This window comes from Triturus cristatus, chromosome 7 (genome assembly GCF_964204655.1).
Source record: "Triturus cristatus chromosome 7, aTriCri1.1, whole genome shotgun sequence".
Classification (NCBI taxonomy): Eukaryota; Metazoa; Chordata; class Amphibia; order Caudata; family Salamandridae; genus Triturus; species Triturus cristatus.
The window spans coordinates 635,426,338-635,447,843 of NC_140590.1; the positions used below are offsets into that span (position 1 = coordinate 635,426,338).

General features: G+C 45.2%; 1 protein-coding gene across 5 annotated transcripts in view; it reads right to left on the minus strand.

Moving 5' to 3' along the window:
• Positions 1-21,506, minus strand: part of BPTF (bromodomain PHD finger transcription factor) — a 1,440,172-nt gene that overhangs the window by 1,370,100 nt on the left and 48,566 nt on the right. For all 5 annotated transcript variants that reach the window (XM_085617259.1, XM_085617261.1, XM_085617262.1 and 2 more), the window contains exons 2-3: positions 18,260-19,082; positions 4,867-5,090 (exon numbers count right to left, since the gene is read on the minus strand). In XM_085617259.1, the coding sequence (XP_085473385.1) occupies positions 4,867-5,090; positions 18,260-19,082 (1,047 nt within the window). The remainder of the gene's footprint in view (positions 1-4,866; positions 5,091-18,259; positions 19,083-21,506) is intronic.

Here is a 21,506-nt window from a genome sequence, read left to right on the forward strand (position 1 = left end):
GAGGAGGAAGAAGCAATGGGAGGAGGAAGAAGCAATGGGAGGAGTAGGGGGGGAAGAGGAAGAAGCAGGAGGAGTAGGGGGGGAAGAGAGGAAGAAGCAGGAGGAGTAGGGGGGAAGAGAGGAAGAAGCAGGAGGAGTAGGGGGGAAGAGAGGAAGAAGCAGGAGGAGTAGGGGGGGAAGAGAGGAAGAAGCAGGAGGAGTAGGGGGGAAGAGAGGAAGAAGCAGGAGGAGTAGGGGGGGAAGAGAGGAAGAAGCAGGAGGAGTAGGGGGGGAAGAGAGGAAGAAGCAGGAGGAGTAGGGGGGGAAGAGAGGAAGAACCAGGAGGAGGAGGAAGAAGCAGGAGGAGGAGGAAGAAGCAGGAGGGGAGGAAGAAGCAGGAGGGGAGGAAGAAGCAGGAGGGGAGGAAGAAGCAGGAGGGGAGGAAGAAGCAGGAGGGGAGGAAGAAGCAGGAGAAGGGAGGAGGAAGAAGCAGAAGGAGGAGGAGGGAGGAGGAGGAGGGAGGAGGAAGAAGCAGGAGGGAAGGAGGAGGGGGGAGAAGAAGAGAGGAGGGGGAGAAGAAGAGAGGAGGGGGGAGAAGAAGAGAGGAGGGGGGGAGAAGAAGAGAGGAGGGGGGAGAAGAAGAGAGGAGGGGGGAGAAGAAGAGAGGAGGGGGGAGAAGAAGAGAGGAGGGGGGAGAAGAAGAGAGGAGGAGGAAGAAGAAGGGAGGAGGAGTGAGGAAGATGCAGGAGGAGGAGTGAGGAAGATGCAGGAGGAGGAGTGAGGAAGATGAAGGAGGAGGAGTGCGGAGGGAGGAGGAGTGAGGAGGAAGAAGCAAGAGGAGGGAGGAAGATGCAGGAGGAGGGAGGAAGATGCAGGAGGAGGGAGGAAGATGCAGGAGGAGGGAGGAAAATGCAGGAGAAGGGAGGAAGATGCAGGAGGAGGGAGGAAGATGCAGGAGGAGGGAGGAGGAGGAGGAGGGAGGATGGATCAGTACGGGGATGAGGGAAGGAGGAGGGAGGTGGAGGAGGGAGGTGGAGGAAGAAGGAGGAGGAAGGAAGAAGCAGGAGGAGGGAGGAAGAAGCAGGAGGTGGGAGGAAGAAGCCAGAGGGAGGAGGGAGGACTAAGCAGGAGGAGGGACAAGAAGAGAGGAGGAGTGAGGAGGAAGAAGCAGGAGGAGGAGTGAGGAGGAAGAAGCAAGAGGAGGAGTGAGGAGGAAGAAGCAGGAGGAGGAGTGAGGAGGAAGAAGCAGGAGGAGGAGGAGGGAGGAAGAAGCAGAAGGGGGAGGAGGAGGGAGAAAGAAGCAGGAGGGGGAGGAGGAGGGAGAAAAAAGCAGGAGGGGGAGGAGGAGGGAGAAAGAAGCAGGAGGGGGAGGAGGAGGGAGAAACAAGCAGGAGGGGGAGGGAGAAACAAGCATGGAGGGGAGGAGGAGGGAGGAAGATGCAGGAGGAGGGAGGAAGAAGCAGTAGGGGGAGGAGGAGGAGGGAGGATGGATCAGTACGGGGATGAGGGAAGGATGAGGGAAGGAGGAGGGAAGGAGGAGGGAAGGAGGAGGGAAGGAGGAGGGAAGGAGGAGGGGAGGAGGGGAGGAGGAAGAAGGTGGAGGAGGGAGGTGGAGGAAGCAGGAGGAGGGAGGAAGCAGGAGGAGGGAGGAAGAAGGAGGAGGGAGGAAGAAGCCGAGGGGAGGAGGGAGGAAGAAGCCAGGGGGAGGAGGGAGGACTAAGCAGGAGGAGGGACAAGAAGAGAGGAGGAGTGAGGAGGAAGAAGCAGGAGGAGGAGGAGGGGGGAGGAAGAAGCAGGAGAAAGAAGCAGGAGGGGGAGGAGGAGGGAGGAAGAAACAGGAGGAGGGAAGAAGATGCAGGAGGGAGAGTAAGAGGGGAGAAAGAAGCAGTAGGGGGAGGAGGAGGGAGGATGGATCAGTACGGAGATGAGGGAAGGAGGAGGGGAGGAGGAGGAAGAAGCAGGAGGAGGGAGGTGGGGGAGGGAGGAGGAGGAAGAAGGAGGAGGAGGGAGGAAGAAGCAGGAGGAGGGAGGAAGAAGAGGGAGGGGGTGGAGGGAGGATGAAGCAGGAGGGGGAGGAGGGACAAGAAGAGGGGAGGAGGAATAAGGGAGGAGGAGGAAGAGGAAGCAGAAGGAGTGAGGAGGAAGAAGCAGGAGGAGGGGGAGGAAGGAGGAGGGGGAGGATGGGGAGAAAGGAGAAGGAGGAAGGAAGAAGCAGGAGGAAGTAGCAGGAGGGAGGAGGAAGAAGCCGGAGGAGGAGGGAGGAAGAAGCAGGAGGAGGGAGGTAGAAACAGGAGGAGGGAGGAGGGAGGAAGAAGCAGGATGGGAGGAGGGAGGAAGTAGCAGGAAGGGGAGGAGGGAGGAAGTAGCAGGAAGGGGAGGAGGGAGGAAGTAGCAGGAAGGGGAGGAGGGAAGAAGCAGGAAGGGGAGGAGGGAAGAAGCAGGAAGGGGAGGAGGGAAGAAGCAGGAAGGGGAGGAGGGAAGAAGCAGGAAGGGGAGGAGGGAAGAAGCAGGAAGGGGAGGAGGGAAGAAGCAGGAAGGGGAGGAGGGAAGAAGCAGGAAGGGGAGGAGGGAAGAAGCAGGAAGGGGAGGAGGGAAGAAGCAGGAAGGGGAGGAGGGAGGAAGCAGGAGGAGGAAGAAGGGAGGAAGCAGGAGGAGGAAGACGGGAGGAGGAAGAAGCAGGGAGGAGGAAGAAGCAGGGAGAAGGAAGAAGCAGGGAGAAGGAAGAAAATGCCCAGAGGAGGAAGAATAAGCTGGGAGCAGGTGAGAGGAGGAAGAAGAAGGAGGAGGAGGAGGAGGAGGAAGAAGAAAGAGGGATGAAGAAGCAGGAGAGGGAGGATGGATGAAGAAGCAGGAGAGGGAGGATGGATGAAGAAGCAGGAGAGGGAGGATGGATGAAGAAGCAGGAGAGGGAGGAGGGAGGAAGAAGCGGGAGAAGGGAGGAAGGAGCAGGAGGAGGGAGAAAGAAGCAGGAGGAGGGAGAAAGAAGCAGGAGGAGGGAGAAAGACGCAGGAGGAGGGAGAAAGACGCAGGAGGAGGGAGAAAGACGCAGGAGGAGGGAGAAAGACGCAGGAGGAGGGAGAAAGACGCAGGAGGAGGGAGAAAGACGCAGGAGGAGGGAGAAAGACGCAGGAGGAGGGAGAAAGAAGCAGGAGGAGGGAGGAAGGAGGAGGGAGAAGTAGCGGGAGAAGGAGGGAGGAGGAGGAGGGAGGAAATCTAATAGGAGCCTCGAGTTCCCTTCCCAAATTCAGCCCTATCAAAATTACACTTTCCATTGATCGATTAGGATTGTGAAACCATGCCTACCGAATCTGATCATAAATGTACCTGATTTCTTCATTGCCTTCTGAGGAAAGTAGAAGAGCAACCTAGCAACAGAGGTGTAGACAAAGGCAAAAATGGCTCTCAAATGTGTTCATATAATATACTACACACCATTGCACATGTGGAAAATAAATCAGTGTTCTTCACTTCAGTGTCTAAGATGTCATGAGAAAGTTGGAGACCTTTCATGCAATCTGGGAACAGGAGCTGATGAGGGTGGATGTCACAAACACCAAGTATGGGTTGGGATTTAAACCCTCCCCTAAGGTGGCAATCCTGGGCATGGTGGAATACGATTTGGGAAAGAAAGGTATTTGATTAACATAGGCTAAATGAGATGTAACAAAGTACCGGAGATCTGCCTTTAAACCCTCAGGCAGGATGGCTAAGAGACGGGTCGATGTTCCACGATAGAGATCACACTATATCCATGTCATACGGTTTCCACAAATTTAGTAAGACTGTGTTTGGGCAACATAAGTGTCAAAACTATGGAGACTATGCCCACTCATACCATCAGAATATGTTGACCTAGTTCCTGGCTAGCTCACAGTGTGCTATTTGGACCCGTAAACCTCACAGGGTACCGGATGGTGTCTGCAACCTCAGAACATGACAACCCTAATTCCCTCAAGGAAATCATGGAAACAGTTATACCATGTCACTGTTACTCAGGGATGCCCAAAGGGAGATACACTATGTACACAAATTGCCATTTCAAACATTTATTGACGCAATTGGATTCCTGTGTAAAATAAGTTTTCTGCAATGATTAGGAGAGAAACAAAGCATTGTAACCAGCATTACAAAAATGGTGAAAAAGATTAATAATTCAACGATTATGATTATTGTATTGATTATATGAATACATTAAATTGTACTCCTACCTAGCACTACCTATCCAAGAAACCATAAGGTGAATGTAAATCTGCCAGATACCTTGGAGTAGTCTAACTCCCCATTTACGTGTGTGCGTGTTTTGTCCAGAAGTCAGTCTGGTGCAGAACAAGCCGCTCTCTCTCAGGATAGTGAGGAGATTTAGCTGCACTAGAACTCTGGCACGGGGCGACCACAACAACCCACAGAAATGGCTGTCCCCAGAAAACAGGCCAAGATCTATGAGTCTTATTGGGCCCTTTTTTAACTCAATACAGGAGATTATGGTTTCTAGTGGTTGGTGTGAAGGCCACTGAATTCTTAAAAGACGTACAACTCGTTACATTACTGCTTTCTTTTTCATGGTTACAGCTTGTCATTTATTCTCGGCACTGCAACTATTCTATTGGCCAAGTTAGCCATCAACACTGATTACATCAACTGCCAATAAAATAAGTAAAATAGTGCAGAAATCTTATCAAATGATGTTACATTACACAGGTCACTATCAACTATTGTAAACTTAAGTAGATTACTGCAACAAAATACATTTTCATCCCTTGATTAGGAGGGCTAACAAAGTTGCATTTCTAAATGTAAATATGAACCCCACTACAGCCCTGTTGCAAGTGAGCCCATTTATCTGGTATTTCATTTGTCATATTTCAGAGTGTAAACAATTGTGCTTACCATTGGCTGCAGTGAGGAAAGACTTGTTGCTGCCTCGTGCTTTATTTGTAAGATCTTCTGTTATATCCATATGCCGATTAATTTCGTCTCGCATTTCCTCAATGGTTCTACAAAGTTCGGCTTCCCAATGATCTCGATCTAGGCAATCAATTAATTCGGCCAACTGTAACTTCGTGCTGTAGTACCAAATTTTCTTATTAATCTCGGTTTCAGAATCTTCCTCCCTGTCAAAGAACAACAGTGTTTAGCTTAATCATCTCAAATTACCATATTTCCAATTAGTTTAAGGGATTAAATGTTGAGGATTGCTGACAGGCTTGCAGCTTCAAAGACCTGTAAATATCAGTTCTCATACAAACGAACAATACTAATTTTATCAACAAACAGGATAAAACGTTGAATAAAACCAAAGGAATTCTAATCTTTCACTTAATAATGTCCAAGGGGTACACACTGCCATATACTTATAAACCCCGCATCATACAGAGTTCTGAGGCACATCATCAGGTCCCACTCCAGCTTCGAAGAGGAGTAGTATTGAGTGGATAATTCTTCCATGGGTAATTATGACTGAGATTACATAAAAAATTAGTGTGATCATTGGTTTTGCCGATTGAGGTCTGGGCTACAGACATTCACTTATTTGCCAGCCTCACGTTATCCCAAAAATTCATAATAAAAATAGACACACACACAAGCTTTCGGTCAGCCCTCTTCTTCCGGTCTATTCATTCACACTTTGCTTAAGCACACAAGCGCATAGTGATACCATTTTTCTTGTGCACATCCACTTCAAAAAGCAGTCCACATCAGTCTAGGGGCACATTTACAATTATACTTTTAATACCCATTACAAATGTTTTCAACAAGTAAATGAAAGGATTGCACGTTTGCCAAGGCCAGACCTCCTGATTTTGCTTAGCCTTCTTTAATCATAATCCAACAAGAACTCCTAATCAACTGCATTAAAATAGATGACAATCTTAGTTCAAGAGCAAAATTCAGACCCTCCTCCTCACATAAATTGCTGCACAAAATACTCTCCAAATATTCTCTTGTAGACACTTGGCGTATCCAACACCCTCACTGAAGAGTATATATACTTTCTGCTCACCACCTCACAAATCATTCTCCAGAATGGACCACATACTAGTATCCAACAACGAGGTCAAATGATATCAGTCTTCCACTGAACCCAGAGTAATTTCAGACCACTCAGCCACCTTGGCCTCAATTGCACTGGGCAGCATCTACACCTACTGATAAGTCATGGTGACTCAATCCTGACTTTTTAAAAGACAAAAACCATGTAGACACTATTCGGGAAGCTATTTCACACTTCTTTCATGAAAACCCATCAACCGATTGCTCTCCACAGGTTCGCTGGGATGCGTTTAAGGCTACCATTAGGGGGGTACTCATAGGAATTAGCGCCCATATTAATAAATCTGCTTAAGCACAGATAGGTAAATTGGAATCCGAAATTAAACAAGAATGCAGCCATAAATCCAAAAAGGACATCCCTCTGCTTGACACCCTAAACCTGAAAAAGTATGAATATAATAAAATCCTGAGTAACAGGGCTGGCCAAAGGGTGACCAAATCTAGCACAATAAGACTATGCATTGGCAACTCTGCCGGTAAAGTCCTAGACGGCTACCTACAGTTAAAAAATCCAAATTACGATTGACCCCTATCAGAGACAAAGAGGGACAGTTACACCTTGACCTTTATAAAATATCAAAGGTTTTTCTAGACATCTACGGAACATTATATGATGCAAATACAGTTAACTCCTCAAATATCTCAACACACCTCAACAAACTCAAACTCCCTAAATTGGATTCCCAACGCCAATCCCTGCTCAGACTATTCCAGAAGCGGAACTCCAATCAGCCATTAAATTTCTCACAGTTGGTAAAGATCCCGGGCCACACGGCCTTATAGCCCAGTTCTATAAACTATTTATGGATGAATTACAATTGCCCTTACTAGACCTCTTCTGGAACTATGCAGAAACAAATTACATCGGAGGAACCATTGCAGAAGCGATCACAGCCCTAATACCTAAAGAAGGCAAAGACCATACCTACACTACAAACCGATCTCACTCAACAATCTCGACTGCAAGCATTACGCTAAAGTCCTGGCCAACCGTTTCGAGCAAATATTTCCGGCTCTGAACAGACCATAACAAGCTGGTTTCCTCAGAGGCAGGCTCTCCAATGACAATATTAGGCTCTCAAGGCATGCAATACAAATTGCTAAAACCCAAAACGCACTAGTGGCCATTACACCAGATGCTGAAAAAGCATTCAACAAGGTTGCTTGTCCTTTGTTGCAGGCCACAATGTCCTGTTTCAACTTAGATGAGTCATTTATTAAGATTGTGAGGGCCCTATATGCAAACCCATCTGCCTAAATCAGGTCTAATGGCATACTATCTGACTCCTTCCAACTTGAACAAAGCACGAGACGGGGATCCCCCCCTGTACTCCTCACTCTTCCTATTAGCCACTGAGCCACTGCTCCTCTCAATCAATGAACACCAAAAGGGCTCTTCCTCTATAACGGCTGCATACATCGATGACATCCTTATAATGACAGAACATGCAAACTCTGCTATCTCTGTAATTAAAGCCAAAATCGACGATTACTCCTTGGTCTCGGGTTACACCCTTAAAGATAAATCAGAGGTAAGCCCCCTTAACCTTCTCTGCAGCAAAGAGGTCTTGGGTTCCTCCGGCTTAGAATGGCAACCCAACTTTCTTAAATACCTGGGCCTTGAGTTCAATGACAACTTTACTGAATCTATTCACCATAACGAGTCTTAGTTAGGTGGATGGTCACCACATTTTCTGATGTGGTGGTGCAAAATAATCCATAAAAATTGTTATCACTCTGATTGTGAACTACCTTCTGAGCATGTTCGAGATTCCCTGCGAAGATGACATTTTTCATACAATAGATTGCATCCTTAAATTTAGCTGGAACTCCAAAAAACCTTGTATATCTCCCCCCAAAAAATCTCTGTCTCCCTAAACATCTAGGAGGTGTTAGTCTTGCAGACTTAAGGATATACCAACTAGCATTCTTTACAGCCCAAGGTGCAAAATGGATACATGACTTTGTAACCCCATGACTCTTTTTGGAGAAACGGCTAACTGACAATCTACCTCTGATCTCTCTACTAACCATCTCCAAAGACCATCACATATTTAATAATCTGATTCTGAAACACACTAGAAACGCCTTACTATATCTTGACCTAAGCCTCTAAACCCTAAGAATCTGACACTCCCTACAAACTTCTATTTGGTTTAATAATAATATTAAACATAACACCAACATATCCATTGGAAGTCCGTAGAGATCAAAGGGCATTTCTTCGGTAGGGGACCTCGGCTCCAGACTAGAACCCCTATCGTTTTTTAGATATTGGACGAAAATACGAGATTGATCCTTTAGCTTTTTACAACTTCCCCAAACTCAAAGTAGCCATTTCCAGATACAAAGCCTTTTCTTTTAAAGAAGCCTCACTAACAACTCTCCCCGCATCACAGGAACTCTGCAACGCCCTCTACAACCACGTCCACAACAACAAGATAGCAACCATCTATACAAATTTCGACCTCCAACCTCCTCAGCCACCGATCGACCACCCTCTCGCCACATGGGAACAACTCAGTACACCGAACACGACCACTCTGATGAGCATCGTCCACTCGGGAGCACCCTCCGACCCCTGTCCCCAACGACTCTTCAACCTCGGAAGAGACAAGATCAGTCTCCAACTCACCACCATCCTCAACACCTCGATAACCACGGCCACTTTTCACGACGCATGGAAACATGCAGAAATCAAACCACTCTTTGAGAAACAATCGGAAGACCCCAGCGAGCTCCATAACGACTGTTCCATCTTGCTGCTCGCGTTCCTTGCCAAAGTCCTGGAGAAGGCCTTCAACATACAACTCACCGAACACCTGGAGAGGAACAACCTACTGGGCCCCTGCCAATCATGCTTCAGAATCAAACACAGCATTGAGACAGCTGTAATCGCTGCAGAAGACGACATCTGCACCCTACTAGACAGAGGAGCTTCAGCCACCTTGATCCTGATTGAGCTCTCCCCAGCTTTCGGACACCATCTCCCACCACACACTTATCAATCGCCTAGGCCAGATCGGCATCACAGACGACACCCTGAAATGGATAGCATATTTTCTTCACATCGCAAGCCTAGCACAACATATGCATAATTCCCCAGGGCTCATCCCTCTACCTAACCCTAATCAACATCAACATGGCACCACTCACAGACATTGTCACATCACATATCTCCTACGCCGACGACACCCAGCTCGTCCTATCTCTCTCAGCCGACCCCACCACGAGGAAGACTGTATAAAGAACGTCTCAGCCTGGATGAGGATCAACTGCCTTAAGCTTAACACAGACAAGATGGAAGTTTTCTTTTTCGGCAAACACACCACCCTCTGGAACTACTCCTGGTGGCTATCGGAACTCAGACCCAACCCCATTCTGAAAGACCACGCCTGCAACTTCGACATCTTCCTCGATAGCGATCTATCCATGAAACGTCAAGTCAATGCAGTCTCCTCAGTCTGCTTCCACACGCTCCACAAGAACTTCAAGTGGCTCCCCACCAGCACCAGGAAGACAATAATGCCGGCCCTCTTCACCAGCCAACTGGACTGCGGCAACACACTATACAGGCACCACCACAGAATTAATGCAAAGACTCCAGTCGATCCATAACGCAGCTGCCAGACTGATCCTCAACCTGGCCAAGAGAACCCACATCACCCAGCAACTGAAAGACCTCCAACTGGCTCCCGGTTCCCAGAGATGCCACTTCTTACTCCTGACCCACGTCTACAAAGCTCTCCATGACCAAGGATCCGCCTACATGAACCGCCAGCAGCACTTCCACACCCACCCAGGAATCTCCACTCTGCACACCTTGCCCTCACAGAGATCCCTCACGTAGGCCGCACCCGCACCGGAGGACATTCCTTTTCCTACCTCGCCGCCAAAGCCTGGAACGCCCTCAACCTCCGCACTGCACCCTCGCTGACCGACTTCAGGAAGGAACTCAAGACTTGGCTCTTCGACTGAGATATGCAGCAAGTGCCTGGAGACGCTCATGGGTGACAAGCAGCACTACATAAATATGACTTGATTGATGTGCAATCCACGGCCAGTGCGTGTGTCAATAGCCAGTACAAGAGTTTTTTCCAAGTGGTCAATACAGGTTCCAACATTGTGTCATTGAATGGTAGAAAGAATTCTAGATACACCAAAGACAGATGCAGGATTTCCATCAGGAAGCAGTTAGCAAGGACACTAGGGAAGAATGTTCTTTTGTCTGTGATAAAAAAACAACACAGGTGCTGTACCTGTGTTGCTTTCTTATCACAGACAAAAGAACTTCCTCAGCAAGAGGACTAGAGTGATAATGTATGTCACCGTCTGAGGACATGCCAAGACCACAAGCCTGTAGGAAGTCTAGGAAAAGGCCTGCATCCCTGTGGTGAGGAGCTTATCCACCTCAAAACCTTTCACCATGCACCAGTAATTTCTGTTGGACATGTTCAAGGCATTATAGCCGATTATTTCCTGCAGTCGAGCAAATCTTTGTGCTACAGGGAGAGCCTCCACTAGGAGCTAGCATGTGAAGGAGGTTCAATTGTTTTTCTCGTCACTCAAGGAACGTCCAAAGACAGCGGAAAATGCATGATAAAGAGGATTTCAGGCATAAGGTCTAAAAAAGTCCCAACATTACTGGTTTCAGTTAATGTCGAAAAAGCTTTCAGCCAGGTGGACTAGTCTTTTTTGTCTCATGTCATGTGTGCTATGGCCTAAGCCCCCCATTTCTTATTGATGATTTGATGATTATGGCCAGTTAGAAGACTTCAGCTGCAAGAAAAATGTTTGATGATGATGCTTCTAACAGCTTCAGTTGCCCTGGAATACATGCTATGGATGCCCACTGTTCGCCTGCCTTTTTGCACTGGTTTTACACATAAAATTAGCAAGGAACAGCTGCAGTATACAATTCGGATTGGCCATACACAAAAAAAAGTCTATGTAGAGATCATTCTGACTTTGAGTAACCCGGCTGTACCTTGGTCAGGTCGTGTGTGGCACCTACGGGGCTTTTAAACATTATCCTGCTATAAAGGTAATAGGAGGAAATCATAAGTTCTGAATGTAATTGTCGTAAGAAGCATATACAGTATTCAAAATAAATATCCATTCAGAAGGGCATAAACTAAAGCTGAATATTAGGAAGTTAAGATTAATCTGCAGATAACTTACATATAGAAAACGAAGAATTCAGTACTTCTTGAAGAAATGATATGGGATTTAAGTTGATGGGCTCCTTTTTTCCTTTCTTAGATGCAAAGGATAGAGGTTATAAAAACTGGTATCCTGCCAGGACTGCTCTAGCTCTTTCACGCACTTCCAATTAAGGAGAAGGCAGGAATTTGTAGGCATTCTAGCAAGTAGTGAATAGTTTTATTTGGAACTGCTCCTGTACCATGGTACCATTACATGTCTAACAACATTAAAAGCAGCAACAAGGACTCGAAATGGCAACCTTTATGATTTACTATTATACTTCTCAAGTGCAGCTCTCTTGGAACAGTCAAGATGAAAAACAGATAAGATGGGAGCCTTATTGAAAAGGCAGCAATGAGACCTCCCTGAACATTTTTGAGGCTGTTAATGGAAGGCAGACTGCAAAATGCCTATCTAAGCACCACAATGAACATGGTTCGGTCCAGTAGGGTCATTCTAGCGACTATGCTATATTTTTACCTCCTTCCTGCTTCACGCACACCCTGCTAACAAATTAACGCTGATTTTGCACAAGCACTATATGGGTCCCTTAGATAACTAGCACGCAGGACGTTGTAAAACTATTGCAGATATATTAATAGAGGGTGAAATAAATAATTCATCCAGTGCAAACGATAGATCGGGCATGGTGAGTCTGCAAGATTGGAGAATGCTTAGCTCAGGCATCGGGCACTACCCCTCGATGAAAGAGGTGGCTACTTCCCAAAAAAACTTGTTTGAGAATTCTTTTTCATAGCTAAAGGCATACATGCAAAAACAATGTGAAAAACTTAGCAAGGGATGTTTGCTCTAGAGAATTCGAATTATTGAGAAGGGATTTCCACAACAGATCAGTGAGCATTCAGAAGGGAGTTTCATTACACAATTGGTTAAGGATGGCATTGCTCTCTATCGAGATTGTACAGAACGTTTTGAGCAGTGTGTCCTAACTGTAGGAGGGGATGTGAAAAAGTGGGGATGGCACGTGTGATGGACTGCCCTAGCAAATTCCTTTTTGGTCTGTTGTGGGAAAAACATGGAGTGAAACTGTAGGAACCCTCTTTCTGATGATCCAGTATTAATGATTTTAACCCCGGGTTGACTGTGATGTTATCCCTAAATCTGACAGAAAATTGACTTCACAATGTTTTAGGGGCGCCAAACTGGAGACTGATTGTATTGATTTTAATAAATTACTAAATTAATCAAACACCACCATACAAACAGTGTATGCTATTATTGTTATTCAGCAGAGGTCTGCATCTATTTTACCAAGACTGCATACGTTCAATGAAAGAAAGTAAGGGAAGAGAAAATACATTTAAATGTTTAAAATAATTGCTTATCATGTAAACTCCGACATTCTCTGCATTTAAACAACATTTGAGCGCATCTGTACAGGGTCTTATTCCATATTTAAAAAATATTGGATTTGGCAGCAATTGCCATTCCATCTTCAATCCTGGGCAGCAGCATACAATAAGCTGTATGGTTTCTTTATGATATTGGCACAGCGGGGGCAGCTCCCTTTAATTTGATCAGTTTGCTCTGGATGTCTTTACTGGAAAAATCAGGAGGTGCATTCTCATAATCTGCTGGTAACATGCCTCAGTTAGTGGCTCTTCTAAATAATAGTGCATGTCTGGTGGCAGTGTTCCACTGGAAAAAGTGGAAACATAACAGTGTTAGCATATTAACAATGGAGTATCTGATCAGAAATATCCATGGTGATCATATGAAGTTTGAAGCACTATTACCAGACTGTATGCCCAAAAGCATTACAGACTTGGCTTTCCCTCCAAAGCTCACATCTGTAGGTCTGTTGACTTGAGATGTACATGGGTTGTGTTGCAGGAGTTCATGTTGGAGGTAGACGATGGTTATAAAACTGGCAGGATACCGGACTCTCTCACAATTGTAACTGCCTTTGCTGATTACTACATGCAATTATATGCAACCCAGTCCTCTATGGATGCAGATGAAAAGCTAATAAAACGAGATCTAACTGTCTAAAAAACCCCAGCACCAAGACCGGTACAACTTTGGACTCCACACCCCCCCCCCCACACCCCCCAACAATGCAAGAAGCCTCCTGACCGCTATGCATCTTACCAGCTCGTTTCACTCAAACTGGAACCCAAAATCCTGACCTCAATATTGGACAGGAGATTACTCAAGGTTCTAAATACCAAGACTTGTGCGGTTTCATGCTGAGAGGAATACACCACTGTCTCGGACATCTGCAGCTGCCACTAGCTCAAGTACGAGCCCTGTAGTCCCAAGCACACTGGTCATAAAGGACTTTGAAAGGGCCTTTGATTAAATTAGCTGGACCTTTCTTCCTCAAGTACTTCAAAAAATGAACTTTGGCCAATATTACTTTGCTATAACAATATTGACTTATATGCTTAGTCCTGGGCTCAAGTGTGTGTCAAAATCACGTTCTCCACACCTTTTCTGACTAATCGAAGCAGTCAAGAACATCCTTTACAAATGTATGCAGTCAGTGAACAATGGTGTGCTGGGAGCAGCAGATATCCAATTCTACTACTGGGCTGTCCAGCTCATCCCCATTAACAGCTGGCTCTTTGAGGACAAGGATGGCACATTCCACAAGCTCTAAATCCAGCAACTGAAAGGGCCTGTATTGTTTGGTCTTATCTATGGTTCGGCAATACCTTGCTCACTTCTCCCGGTTACCAGGGTCACTTTAGACTATTGACATAAGGCGTTGAGGTGAACACATTGGAATGGCAAACCTATGCTGGAGACCTCATTATGTCGAGGAACACGGTTCGCACACTTTGCCCAACTGGTAGGCTTTCAACACTGGGTTCTGAGCAGGATCTCAATACTAGGAGACATATGAGAAGTGAATCACATGAAATCAATCAATAAATTAAAGGAGCTATTTGTCCTTCACAACTCCCAAATTTATGCTATTTACAATTGCCACATACATTAGAGGCCCGCAGATCAGACTTAATTGTTCTCCGTGACTTTAACCTCTATAAGGCAAAGTCACTGGGAAAGAAGGGACTCTCCCAAACTTACCATTCCTTGGCGATAATTACCTCTGATCCCCTCAGAAAGGGTAAGATGCCCGTACCCCTAAAGGTAAGATAAGAGTCCAACTTCAAATGGCTTTAAATGCAATAATGCACAAGAAACTTTTTGGCACACACTTTCCAAATGACAGGTGATTCAAGAGTGTTGGTCCCATATTCAATGCATATCGGGCATGGTAGTGGAGCGGCCCATCGACCCTGACCTAGCGCAAGTAATCCTGGGGCTGTGGACAACTTGAGCAGTCGCATGAGCATCCAACATTGATGGGGATGGGTCTTCTTGCAAAGTAAGACAAAGCACATCATTTGGAACTTATTCAGGGCACTCCCCAATCAGTGGACGGTTGAGAAGTAATGACTACTGTGCTCAGACATAAGCCCTAAGACAGTTAGGATTTGGGGGCCACAACTGAATACCCTGAATACAGCTGAGTCCAGGGAAATTGTTTTAAATGTGAAGATGTCAACTATGCTTTGAATTGTACTGAGAGGTACAACACAGTATGTTTGGTTACAAAAATAACCTTGAAAAAATATATTTACAAAACAAATATGAGATACAATTAATCAATTCCAGATTCCATTTGTCACCAACCTATGGTTTAAGTTGACTGTAACTATGGGGAAAGGGAGGTTTTTTGTAGTGGGGAAGAAGGGCAATGAATGTACTGAATACAACAAGAATTTGCTAAGAAATCGTTTTTAAATCAAGCCTTCATAATGCAGGTCACATTCTCTATATCTTTGTCAATGAAAATGCAATAAAAATACCTTTTACTTTGATGGCTCAGGCAGCTCACAGGGCAGTGCCATGATTGATTTCTAAAGCAAATGGTCAGCACCTTGCTAGTTAGGAGTTTCCTCAGAAGCAGCAGCAAGGTCTGAGCCTGTGATGGCGCAGAAGCAGGAGGCATCGTGTCAGAATCATCGACCATGAAAGACCAAGTTCATCCTTGGGGATTGGCACAAAGTAAACAAGCATTTGCAATGCAATAGGTCTCACATTTACGTGAATATGAGCTATTGACATTGCAAATAACAATGCCTTTTATTTTTGTTTTCGTTTTAAAAACATAAATAAAAGGCATTGTCATTTACAATATCAATAGCTTAAACTCGTTTAACTGCGAGACCTATTGCATTGCCAATGCTTGTTTGTCTTGCAGTTTTATATAGCTTGAACTCGACCCGGAGGTATCATGGCGCTTTACACGAGCACCAGCTGTTCCAGATGGGCACATCCATGTTTTGTTAGGCGTGGGAAGATGACGTGATTTGCCCAGAATCACAAGAGGTTGAGACGTAGAGACTCGAAACTGGTAACCCAGCTTCGAGGTCATTCGCTCTAACAGTTAAGCCACATCTTAAGGAGTCCAGCCGGCAGGGACAGGGTCCCCTGTACTTACACTCCAGATTGCGTTACTCCTGGGTGTGTCACTATTAGTTTGTCAGTCCTGTGTGTCTCTCCTGAGGTTATCACTCCTGGATGCATCACTACTGGGAGTGTCATTACTGAGTGTCTCACTCCTGAGTGTGCCACTGGGGCGTGGGGGAGAGCAAACAACCCCGTACTGGTCACCGTGTTCTATTTGTATGCTGATGCTTTCTTAAACCCTAAAGGTGCTTGGTGGGCGCTATACCCCAACCTTGTCACGTGATAGCTTGTGTCTCACTCTTCACCAACCAGCAGGAAGTGCGTGAATCTTCTGGGAGCGAGGGGCACTTATGGAGGGGGGAAGAGTCCATCCCCCACAAGCATGAGAGTACCTCTGAGGCACGTGACAGTAAGTGCACGTGTGAGGGCGTGAAAGATCCACAGAGCCATGTTTTTTGTCTTGCAGTTTTATATAGCTCGAATTCCACCCGGAGATATCAGGGCACTTTACACGAGCACCAGCTGTTCCAGACGGGCACATCCATGTTTTGTTAGGTGTGGGGAGATGAAGTGACTTGCCCAGAATCACAAGAGGTTGAGCCGCAGAGACTCGAACCTGGTTACCCAGCTTTGAGGTCGTACGCTCTAATCGTTAGGCCACATCTTAATGAGTCCAGCCTGCAGGGACAGGGGCCCATGTACTTACACTCCAGAGTGTGTCACTCCTGGGCGTGTCACTAGGGCGTGGGGTAGAGCAAACAACCCCGTACTGGTCACCGTGTTCTATTTGTATGACGATGCTTGTTTAAACCAAAAAACATCTATTTCTTCACCCTTGGTATAATCGCGGCACCCGCGCTTTACTTTTAATGTTATAAGTAGAGCACGGGTACCGCGATTTATACCAAAAGTAAAGAAATAGATGTTTTTTTCTATTCCTTTACTTTTGGTATAATCGCAACACCCGCGCTTTACTTATAACATTAAAAGTAAAGCGCGGGTGCCGCGATTATACCAAACGTAAACCTATTTCTTTACCTTTGGTATAATTGCGGCACCCGCGCTTTACTTATATCAAAAGTGAAGCGCGAGTGCCGCGCTTATACCAAAAGTAAAGACAAACAAGTGGCGAACGCGTCACGCCTGTGTCTGGGCACGATCAAAGCTCCTCCCACGGCCTATTGGCGTCTATTACGCGCTTGGTGTGCGTAATAGACACCAATAGGCCATGAGAGGAGCTATGAACGCGCCTCGGGCCAATTTTGTGCAGTCTTTTAAAAGAAGACGCATGCAAAGGCCAATGGAGGACCTGTTTGTGCGTGTGCGATTCCAGGGTCAATTTCTGAACGCCGGACAAAAGGAATCTCGCCTGCGCAAGCACTGCTGCGCAGTGCAATGCAGGTCGCTTGACCTAAAAAGGACCATGTTCAAAATATGCAACATGGCCAGTCGAAAAGCTTTGGCCTGGGATGGGTTGGCAGATTGAACCAAGTACTCCGGCTTCATCTTTTGAAGAACCAGGATCATTTTCTAATACAATGAAGAGATCAGTGGCATTGAACAGTGTCACCAAGTCTCTGCACAATCCTGGGAGAGGGAATATGTCCTCAAGGAAGAAAACGTCCCCTTCATATGGCTTTATTTGAGTGGAACCTTAGGGAGATTGATCCCCATCAGGAGACTTAACTGAAAGAGGAAAGTAGGCCCATTTTGGATTGTCTTTACAGACCAAAAACATTTTGCCATCCTGCTCTCTGATGACCTTTGATTGTATGGACAAATCAGGAGTAGAGATCAAGGGGTTCTGATCAGAACCCAGGCGACACATGCAGATTTTCTTTGGAGATGATGAAGAAATCATCTTGTGACACCATAGGCAGGGTTAAACACCAAGATCCTACGAGTTAACGTTTGAACTTGTCGATGTTTAATTAGCTGTAACTAACAAAGTTCAGCTCTAGACCATCCCAGGTCGGAGAAAACAAAATTCGGACATAGGGCACCATATATAAACCCAATGCCATCACACAACATTGGGTAACCTAAGAAGAATTACTGGGCGGAAATTCCAAAATCAGCCTGAAGGCTGTAGGATTAGATTAGGATCTGCACAAAGTAGCATCATTTAGAAGCTACACATTTTTTTTTTTACAAATTCCACTTACTGCACACCAAAAATGTGCATACATGAATTTATTACTCTACAGCCTGTACATTACTTCAAACTAGTGCAACTCAAAATATAGCCATGTTTCAGTAACATGATGGAAGATCCAGTCACTACAACGACGAGTACCAATTTTAAAATTAGAATTATCTGGTAGGTGATTTATTTAAAAAGCAATATTAATGAGAATGACTGCAGAGATATTGTAGATAGCATGTATAATGATTTTTATGGTGTCCTTCATTTACAGGTATAAGAAAATCGATTCCCTTTTTAAATGTTCACGTACTTCACAGTACGTATTTCTACTACACAAAACTAATTGTATACATAAGTATCAGAACAAATAAACTCTGCAACCTACAAAAAATAATTTACAATGCTTATTCATAACACCATCTTATTTCTACTTACACAATAATCCTACGATTTAGGAACCAGTATTTTCGTCTGTGTCGGTCATATCCAATTGGTTCATGTCGAATGTAGGGTTTATTTTTTTGGATTTCGGGGACACAATCATGCACACCTGGAACCTTGTGTGCCACGCAGACTTCACACTGCCATTCATCCTCTGGTACCTCCTCAAGCGGTGGTTTAACACACTCCAAGTGGTATACTGCAGAACAGGTTTCACAGCATAGTAAATCCCCAAGTTTGTGACAGACCCTACAATGGTCATCATATTGGATAACACCTTCAGACATTAATTCCTCCCGTGCAATATTTGTTGTAAGAAATTGATCCACTAAAAAATGCAGAACTTTGATTTTACTGTTTATTGGTCCGTATGGATAATCCTCCATTTCTTGATAAGGAAGAACATGATGGTATTCCATATCACTCTCGCAGTACACTCGCACAATTTCAGGCCACGTCATTCCGTCAATAAAATACAAAGTAGAATTCACGCTGTCTTTGATGTCCGCTGGTCCAAAGGTAGTATTGGAAATATCTTCTTCACGGAGAACAGCTTTCAAAAGCGCTATGTGCATCTCAGCCAGGAGAGTGCATTGTTCCTGACACATTAGAGCAGCGCAGAAATCTTCAAAACGAAAAGGAGATAGCCGTAAAACCGTACCAAAGTTCCGCAGTACCTCATAGACAGCGTTAACTTCTAATGTGTGCTCTGTGGGCACCATCAGGTCTTCTGAAGATTTAGGAAGTTCAAGAGGGGGGATGTCTTTTTCTTCCAAAATGGGGGAGCGAGGTCGATGAACCCTTGGTTTTCGCCTTCCTGCAAAATAAAGAACCAACTGTTACTCATGTGAATTAAAACGTTAAACCTGCCTACTCATATCAAAGAGGTGTGCATTCAACTGTGAAAAAAATCTGTACTAAGAATTTCATGAATACCTCTCTCCAACAAAATACCTTTGTTTATTAAATGTTTGCTGCCCTACAGTCAAACGCAACACAATTGTGAGGACAAAGCAAGGGTCAAATATTTTTGGCACAAATTAATGAATTTGATTTACATCAAAAGCAACTTGTAACAAACAGGGATATTATAAAATCAAGCTACAACAGAAACGTCTTAGGACTCTTCCCCTGCATAGCAGAGACAGAGGCAATGAGGATTTCCTTAACAACAACTGTAGTTCACTGTGCCCCAATAGGAAGCACCAAGACAGACTACGAGAGAAACTCTGAAAAGATGGGCACTGCACAATAGGGACATAATGGAGATCTGTTGTAAGGCCAGAAAAAGATAATGCTGGCAGAGGAACAGAAGGAAGAAGAACTGAGACCCCAGATTTCAGTGACTGAGGCCAGCTGGAAAGTTAAAAGGATACTACAACAGCAGTGGACAGGAGCAGGGCAAGCTATAACAGTGTGGTAGTTGTGCAATGGAGAGTTGTTTGGATGGGATATTTAAAGGAGCAGTGAAGATGAAAAAATTGTGAAAGGGTAGAAGAGGAGGGAAGAAATGGATATGAAAGGTGCAAAAGGGATTCTACCACAGAACAGGAGAGGCAAAATAGCAGTAATGTTTGCACGGTGTTCAACCCCATGAAACTTAACAGTAAGTAAGGTCCATTACAGAAATGGCATGAAGAAAATCCATCTTATTGCCGAATCTTATTTTAGGATAAGTGGTATATACACAAGCAATTTGCTTATACATATGTTTGGCCACAACTAGATCTATAAACACACAACCATATCAGCAGTACTTAAGCATACAATATGGAGTTTTAAGTATACTATTTACAGTGAAATAAATCAATGTAGAATGCTGCTTCCCTTTGACAAGAACCATGAAATCCAAGTGTATTAGGTACTCTAAAAAGAGCAGCCAACAAAGTATCTCGCTACTTAGAATTATTAAAAATCCTTTACATTACAAGCAGTCAAAAATCTTTATTCAGATTTATATTTAAATCCATAAATACATAAAAGTAGCATATATCATCCACAGATATAAAATAAACAAGACTTAATATAGTAAGAATGTAAAATGTTACAATCAGTATTCAAGGGCTGGTCAGCAAATAGGGCAAATTGCATATTCCAATTTTTAAAATAATTCCAAAGGGTTATTTATATACATTAACAGACAAATTTTACTATTAAAAACCGACAAACATTTTAGCACTATTTAAAAAAAGCAATAATAAAAACATTAATCGCCCATGGCCCTTCCTGAGAATCGACATATCCCTACACCCGTTTCAGTTTTCTTCGTAGCATAAACTGTTCAAATGAAATAGTGATTTTCGCCTGCGAAGAGCCATTTTAATATAAACAAAGATTGTACAATACGTATGCACACTTCTCAGATTATAAAAATGCAAGGGCCTCCCAATGGTAAATAACTTGTGACAGGAAAAGGGGTTGTAGAATAGAAGAGCTATTATCACAGTAAAATGTACTAAATAACATAAAATGAGTCATCGTCTGTGTTGCCTTTCAGTTACATGTGCATCTCAGTAAGTTCCTGGGCCACAGATCTGTTTTTGTAAAGACCATTAAATGATATATCAGTACTAGGCGTAATCTGGTCAACAAAGATCTGCCATAGGTTTCTTACACCTACCAGGTAACCTTGTATCCCCAGTTCGCATTGGCCCATACAGTACCTATTTATTGTAGGTTTGATTTTTTCCCCTGCGTTCTCTACACATATTCCTTTTACTAACCATGATGGATGAGGGCGCGGCCAACCGCCGAACATGGCAGACGTGCACCAGCAGAGCTCCGTGTCCGGACCAGAGAATCCGGTTCATATCCGAGGTGGTGGGGGCATCCGCGAAAATACTCTGCCCTACGTGACCTATGCCTGGGCTGGGCGGAGAGAGCGTGTCTGCGCACCTTTCCCTCTCCCCCATCAGCACTGAGTGACTGTTGCTGAGCTGCTTTGCAGCATGGAGGGCGGCAGACACTGGCATACATCACGCGCTGCTTGAGGCTGGCCCACGACGACCCACCTGAAACATGTGTGGAGGTGCTGTGACTGATAGATGCAGCTTGTACTCTCCTTCCTGACCTCGGACGAGGGGGGGCTGCCAGTGCTGCTAGAACCCACTGTGAGTCCTGTTGAAGCGAGCCTCGCCGGAGCGCCTGCGGGGCGGAGCCTGCTTGCGGCAGTGAAGAGAATGGAGGCCTGCCCGGGCAGAGGCGGGCGATCTGCAACCAGGCCTGAACCCTGGGAGTGGCC